General features: G+C 42.2%; 1 protein-coding gene across 4 annotated transcripts in view; it reads left to right on the top strand.

The window, feature by feature from the left end:
* Positions 1-7,500, top strand: part of LOC107095406 (E3 ubiquitin-protein ligase HERC2) — an 81,188-nt gene that overhangs the window by 69,876 nt on the left and 3,812 nt on the right. For all 4 annotated transcript variants that reach the window (XM_015391487.1, XM_015391491.1, XM_015391490.1 and 1 more), the window contains 9 exons: positions 1,149-1,240; positions 1,342-1,481; positions 3,404-3,591; positions 3,708-3,905; positions 4,004-4,087; positions 4,487-4,628; positions 5,860-6,054; positions 6,222-6,334; positions 7,438-7,500. The exon at positions 7,438-7,500 is cut by the window's right edge and continues 128 nt beyond it. In XM_015391487.1, coding sequence (XP_015246973.1) covers positions 1,149-1,240; positions 1,342-1,481; positions 3,404-3,591; positions 3,708-3,905; positions 4,004-4,087; positions 4,487-4,628; positions 5,860-6,054; positions 6,222-6,334; positions 7,438-7,500 — 1,215 coding nt within the window. The remainder of the gene's footprint in view (positions 1-1,148; positions 1,241-1,341; positions 1,482-3,403; positions 3,592-3,707; positions 3,906-4,003; positions 4,088-4,486; positions 4,629-5,859; positions 6,055-6,221; positions 6,335-7,437) is intronic.

Here is a 7,500-nt window from a genome sequence, read left to right on the forward strand (position 1 = left end):
TCCGATATTCAGTTTTAAGGCCGATACCGATAGGGGCCCGATTATATCGTGCATCCCTACTGACTACAGTATTATTATGCTACATTAACACATGTTGCTGAAACGGCCTTAACCCTGTCAATCACACATGTGATAATTTGTAAAATATGTTATATTACATGATTTATAGATTTCATTGACTTAATACCGACTATGAAATGTGATTTCAAATTTTTTCTACCATACATCACAGTAACCTACTTATGCTATGAAACAGCAAGTGTTTGACAAAGTGATTACTTTTTCTTTGTTTTAAAAGTCTTAAGCCCCCCTGAAAATGAGAAAATCATCATTGTTAGATGCTGTAGCACACATATTGTTGGCATTCCGACTGGTCTAACTAGGGAGTACCAATATGGCGGCTGGTGACTTCACAACACCGTGTACTACCAACGGCCTATCGGCAATCCAGTGAATAAATAGAGATCATTGGTACAGGCTGTTGCTCTGTTTATCGGTCAGACCAATCCAGTACCAAATGCAGGAAGTAGACGCTCTTATTGAATCATTTATTTTATAATTAGTGCGTTTGAGTAAAACCTTCTAAGTACTTTTCCTTCTGATTTTGAGGTGTCTTGAGATTTATAAAGGGTCTTTATGCTAATTTACAGCTTTGTTATGAATTCTTACCGGTACTAGTCAGCGTTGGATGTCTAATTCCTAAAAGGTGTTTTAAATGAGCCGTTCTAGCGACACCGTACAAGATTAAATGGCTCTCTGTGCTGTTTGCTGGGTGAGATAAAGATTCACTGGCAGCTGTGAGACAGATGTAGACGGAGGAAGAAAAAACTCGTCAGGATCCTAATAAATGATCAGAGACGGTCTGGTGCTGCTGCAGACGCTGGGCAATAAATCACAAAGCACCAGGCTGGTTTCTGGAATGCTTCCCTTTGAGCATAAAGACGTTCCTCTGAACAAAGCTTTGAAGGCCACGTTTGAAGCATGAAGAATTTATTTTAAATGCATAAGATAAATATATAAATAAATGACCTGTTTTCATTCATAAATGCATAGCATTGCTATATGGGACATTATCATTAAGGCTAAATGTGCTCTGTGATAATAGGAATGACATTAGGAGGTGTTTTGTTTTTATCTAATTTCCTTAGATTGACTCTCTAACTGGCCTGGGAGTGGTGAAAGTGGAGTGCGGCTCTCAGTTCTCTGTGGCGCTCACTAAATCCGGGGCCGTCTACACGTGGTATGTGCGCCATCTCTTACACACGGATCAGCCTCAGACTTTTTGTCCTGTCTGGGTTTTGGGTGACAGAGGGCTCCGCTCTGTGTTTGTCCCACCTAAAGGGGGAAAGGTGACTACCACAGACTGGGCCATGGTTCTGATGACCACGTCCGACGGCCTAGACAAGTCCAGGGGCTTCAAGGGAAGAAAGTCATCGCTATCGCCACAGGGTCTCTGCACTGTGTTTGCTGCACAGAAGATGGTAAGATGCGTTACTGGCTTTCCCCAGATGGTACTGTCTGCCTGAACATTGATTTAAAATCTTTTATAATCCCATGTAAATGTGAATCCTTATACTTTGGAAACATTTCATTTGATAAGTGGACTCTGGGGGACAAAAATCTGATGTTAATGCTTCTGGCAGCAAGCAAAAAGACAATCACTAGAGGCTCCTACAGTTAAAGGACTGGATCAATATTGTACAAGACATCTATATTCTGGAGAAGTTGACTTTTAGGGTTCAAGGTTTATGGGAATCATTCTTCAGGATCTGGTCTAAATGGACCAACTATGTTAAATCAGTATTCCCTGTGGACTAAATATATCTTTCACAATTAAATGCTGTTGTGCTGTGTACTGCACCCCGGTTCAGAAGGAGGGCAAAATGTTGTTTCCCTTAACATGAGAAAAATCAGACTAGACCCGCCCCTACCCCCCCAGTCACCCTTTTGTTATGGATGTCTGGTTATTATACAAAAATCCTGGATTGGCTTATATTACTCCTGCTCGTTGTTATGGAAGCTGATCTGTACGAAGTAATTGTAACTTGCCTTTCCAAATAAAAGGTTAAATAAAACAAAAGATATTTTATAATCATTCAGATTGATAAATAGCCTGACAGAAGAGTTACTCTTAAAAGTTTTTCCGTTTGTCACATTGCAAAATTATTATTTTATACTAAATGATAATACTATTATATTTTAGCTTTATTGGAAAGTTAAAGGATAATTTTTATACAAAATAATCTGAAAAGTGTGGGTAGTATTTGTTTTATGCCCCCTAACTTACTTTGTTCCCCTAAATAAAATCCGATGCTGCCAATTCCCATTCCAAATGAATGAAGGAATGGGCCAAACAAAAAAACAAAACAAAAAAAGAAACTCAAAACAAAAATGGCATTTGATTTCTTACTTTAATCTCAGAATTCTTCTCATAGAATTAGGAATACTTTTTCTTGTTTTTTTATTTGTTTTGTTTTTAATTGCCCTGATCCTCTTCCGTATCTCTGGACCCTGAACAGTTGCAAAATTAAAAAGTCTTTCTCAGTGTTTTGGAGCCTGAAAACAAACCACTGCAGCCAGCAGATTGAGAAGTCATGTCGTTAATTGTAAAAGCAGGAAAATCACTCATTCCTCTAGATTAAATCCTAAATCAGAGAACCAGAAATACGTCTGATCAGATTAGAGTCATATCTGTTTTATTTCCTCACAACAACTTCTAGCTCAGTTAGCGTTAATCTTTCAGGGAAGCTCAGATTGGCATCAAGCGGCGCTCTCGGTCACATGACTCATTTAGTGATGGATCCAACCCTCTAAAGTTACATAGGAGAGTGTTTGAGAAGGACGGGCTTCGCCATGCAATGATACGCACCAGGTGCTGTAGAATAAAATCCGGTCAAAAGTTTATGATTTGTTGCTTAATGAGGGCATTCCTATATCTAAATATTTAGCTGTAGCTCTGATCTTCTCATCTTCTCTTCAGCTTTGATTGGCAGCTTCAGTATTCAGCTACATTTGTTTCCAATGTAGGCTGTGAAGTGAGACCTAACAGTGGATTTATTTCTCTCCACTCTTTTATTGAAGCAAAAATTTAGAAAATTATTACGGATTTTTCCTCTATATTATACATAGATTAACTGTATTAACATAACGAATTTAAATTAAAAACACAGATTGAATAAAATAAATAGTGGATGCTTAAAATAGATCTTACAGACATTTCTTTGTAAATCTTTAGTTATCATGTCTTATAATTGTCATTTTTTGCTGGTTTATCACAAAAAAATATTATATCTCATTGGGGTTTGGGTTTATAACATGGGGAAATGTGAAGAGGTTCAGTCGGTGTGAATAGTTTTGTGACACAGCAGCCTCTCTAAAAGTCTGCGTGTTTCGTGGCCCACAGGAGAGGTTTACACATGGGGAGATAACGATGAGGGCCAACTGGGAGATGGGACCACTAACGCCATCCAGAGGCCCCGACTGGTTGCAGCGCTGCAGGGGAAGAAAATCAACAGAGTGGCCTGTGGCTCTGCTCACACCCTCGCCTGGTCAACCAGCAAGCCCACCAATGCTGGGAAGCTCCCTGCACAGGTACCGTCCACTGGGTGGCAGTAAAGTCAAGTTTTTGCAGCCCTGTCTCTCTCTCCATCTCAGACCTTGAAATCTCTATTTATGCTTCTCCTCAACCTCCCTGCTTGTGTTTTAAGGTCCCCATGGAGTACAATCATCTCCAGGAGATCCCCATCATGGGCCTGAGGAACAGACTCCTGCTGCTGCATCACTTCTCTGAGCTTTTCTGTCCGTGTATTCCTATGTTTGACCTGGAGGGCCGGCTGGGTCAGACCAGCCACGGCCCGTCGGTCGGCTTTGATACGCTCAGGGGTATCCTCATCTCCCAGGGCAAGGTGGGTCACCACCACGAATTAGAACGTATTAGAAATAAACTCATAGTGTAAAACCAAGGGGGATTTATTTTATTCCTTATAACTTTGTCTGCAAACAGGAAGCAGCTTTCAGGAAGGTGGTCCAAGCTACGATGGTGAGAGACAGGCAGCATGGACCTGTGGTGGAGCTGAACAGAATACAGGTGTTATTACCTTCTTATTTAAAGGCCCCATATACTAATAAATGGTTGCTTAAGAACTCCTCTTTCCATGTTGGTTGTGCTCTGCATCCCTCCTCCTCTCCCCCTGAGATGCTACACTCCAGCCTTGCTCCTGACTGTTTCATGTGATGTCTTTCATAAGAGGATTCTTTTTTTTTCTTTTTTCTCTGATGGTGTGTGATCTGCACTCCTTCCTGCCTTAAGGGGGTTTCCTGCTGTAACGTTAAGCCCCCACAGAGAGTTCTGAAACTGTTCTGTCCCTGTCTGACTGAGCCACCTTCACCGTGTCTCTGACAGGAATTCATCGACCACAGAATAGGAACAAGTCAGACCTTTTTTCCTCTTCGTTTCTATTTATTTTTCCTGTTTTCCGCTCTGCAGGTGAAGCGTTCCCGCAGCAAAGGGGGTCTGGCAGGTCCGGACGGAACCAAGTCCGTGTTTGGTCAGATGTGTGCCAAAATGAGCTCGTTCAGCCCAGACAGCCTGTTGCTCCCCCATCGCGTGTGGAAGGTTAAATTTGTGGGTATGTGTTCATGTCCACAATGGGAAGCCTGGGCTCCTCCTTCATTCCCAGAATTCAGTCTCACACAGGAAAAAAAAAATCTACATTGCTACAAATGCACACCATTAGTAAGGCGGGCATTAGTGGATGTGTTATTGTCTACAGCGTTAGCAGTAAAACAAAACATTTGGTGCATTTGGGTTTAGTCTCCTTTCCCCTGATGTCCTCCTCCCTCCAAATGAATGCTGCACTGCCTCAAAGGATTTGGAGATCATTGGAGGACAAACAACATGGAGGGCGATCTAAAGCAGGGTCAGGAATTTGTCCCAAGGCATCAGTTAAAGATTGGACAATTGGCACCACTGTAACCCTACTAAGACCCGTCCGTGAAGAAAGAAGGACAGTTATTACAGATGTACCAAAGGGGCCCATAACGTTGGTTTTTGCTTGACGCGTCTGGAAAATTTGTAACTACATGGACAAGTCCAGGAAAACATGGTGGACAATTGAAAGCTCCTGCTGGGTTTGAAAATGTAAACGTGGAGCAAAAGCTTTTGATTTGGCCCATAAATATCACCACAGTCAACAGGTTGGGGGAAAAAATCCAAAAGAAGTTACTGTCACTCTTGGAAGACACAAAGTAGAAAAAAAAACAGTTTTTCCTACTTCTTCATGTTGTACTTCCTCAAGCTTGTGGTTTGTGCCCCACAGGAGTCTGCCAAAATATTAGGTAGACTGGGAAATGCTGTATGGACTATAAAAGCAGCAGAAGTTTTGTCCCTGCTTTTCATTTCTCTGCGAATCTCTGCAACCTTTAGTAGAAGAGATTTGCTGCTCAGGATGAGAAACTTTTGGGGAAAAAAAAGAAAATAACTCTTCCTGTCAGAAAGCATGGCTTAAATGAGATAGAAATTTAAAATGTGGGCCTGCAGGGGAATGCTGTTTGAAAACACGGGGGATTCTGTGAAACATGTTGGTGGCAGGATGATGCTGTGGGGATAAGGAACCTAAGCCATTGTTAATGGGAAGGTGGCTGGAGCTACTTGCTTTGATTATCCTGTTAGTTTTTAGTAAATTTAAGCTCTGTTAGCTCTGTGGAACACAATGCTTTTCAGATGTTTATGATAATATGTTTGAAGGAAAACACAAATGAGCAAATATTGTAAAGTTCAAGTGCTTTAACATTTACATTTCTACCATACACTGTTTCCAATGATTGTACCCAGTTTGACAAACCCCTTCCTTTTGTCAGGCGAGTCTGTGGACGACTGTGGCGGAGGCTACAGCGAGTCCATCGCCGAAATGTGCGAGGAGCTACAGAACTCCCTGACGCCGCTGCTCATCGTCACGCCAAACGGACGCGACGAATCGGGCGCCAACAGGGATTGCTTCCTTCTTAACCCCGCTGCCAAGTCCTCTCTGCACATGAGCATGTTTCGCTTCCTAGGTATAATCCACCTGATCTCTGTTACAGTATAACCATGAAAGATTACATTCCCATAGAAAATATTCAGGAGTTAATAAGAAATATTTTCTTCCACTGCTGGAATTTTCCTCAACATCAGTGTCTGGTCTGATGTGTGGGTTACAAACTCTGCTTTGCTCTGTCTGCAGGAGTCCTCCTGGGAATCGCAATCCGAACAGGAAGCCCTCTCAGCCTGAATCTAGCAGAGCCTGTATGGAAGCAGCTGGCAGGGATGAACCTGACCATCGCTGACCTCAGTGAGGTAGGTGTCTGTAAACGTGTGTTCAGCTGAGTGTGTGCTGCTTGTTTTTATAATATAAGAAAATATTAGAACCGTTCTCTTAAACTCTGGGGGGTAAAAAACATTCACACATATAAAGTAGCTTTTCCTCACTTTTCTTATCTGAGAAACCACAACCTTGAAAAAATGAATACAATTTTTTATTTTTTTTTTGAAGACCAAAAAAAGTACAATCAGGGTTCCCTTCTGTTACGCTGCATCAGTCCTCACTGTGGCCGTTTCTTAATCTGTGTACTTGTGCGTTCTCATGCTTGTGTACTCGTGAAACGTGATCATCCTCAGCCCTGATGCTGTTCCAGTTCACAAGAACAGCAGACAGAGAACGGGAAAAGTCCCCTGATGTTGTTCAACTTGGGGCTTCGTTTGGATTCGCCCGTTTTATGGTGGACGTTTAGAATTGTGAGATCTGCAGAGAAAAGGTGGTGTTAATGGGGTTTGAACTTCTCTGTACGTCCATTTCACCCTCTGAACTATCCTTATTCATCCATGTCAATGTAAACTCGGTTTTGCATTCTATGACCCCTTTTAAGCTGTTACTGCATCGAAGCAAACTTGTTCACCTCAGGTTGTAAAACCAAAGGATGATGTTTCATAACTCCTCCAGTTCACATGATCTGTATTACAACAGAGCAAAAAAAAAAACACACTTTACTATACATTCCACCTGGGATTAAGATCGGAGCCTGACTGTTCATGGCTCGTTGCTGGTACAGAACTCTCCATGTTTCTGGAATCTTCCATCCTGCTTTTTCATAAAAGCAGTTTTTTTTTTCATAAGAAGCTGCTAGCTGGCCTTGGTGTGAGTCCCCTTCCTGCCCTCATGCTCTGATCATACGCTCCTGAAGCATCCCGGGGAGAGTGAGCCGGGGAAAAAGATTTCTCTGATTCAATGCTGCTTTTGTTTTGCTGCCCCCCTGAAATATTTCAAAAGGTTAGATGAGAAAAGATTTTAGCACGAGACTGAGCGTCTCGCCGTGAAGCTCACGGGGCCTGCAGTCTCTTACACTCAGACACACCCCATGTGAAAACTAAAGCTCTAAGGCTCTGATCCATGTTGTTCTCAGGTTGATAAGGACTTCATTCCCGGGCTGATGTATATCCGGGACAACGAGGCCACAGCAGAGGAG

The sequence above is a fragment of the Cyprinodon variegatus genome, unplaced genomic scaffold, assembly GCF_000732505.1.
Source record: "Cyprinodon variegatus isolate N-32 unplaced genomic scaffold, C_variegatus-1.0 Scaffold544, whole genome shotgun sequence".
Classification (NCBI taxonomy): Eukaryota; Metazoa; Chordata; class Actinopteri; order Cyprinodontiformes; family Cyprinodontidae; genus Cyprinodon; species Cyprinodon variegatus.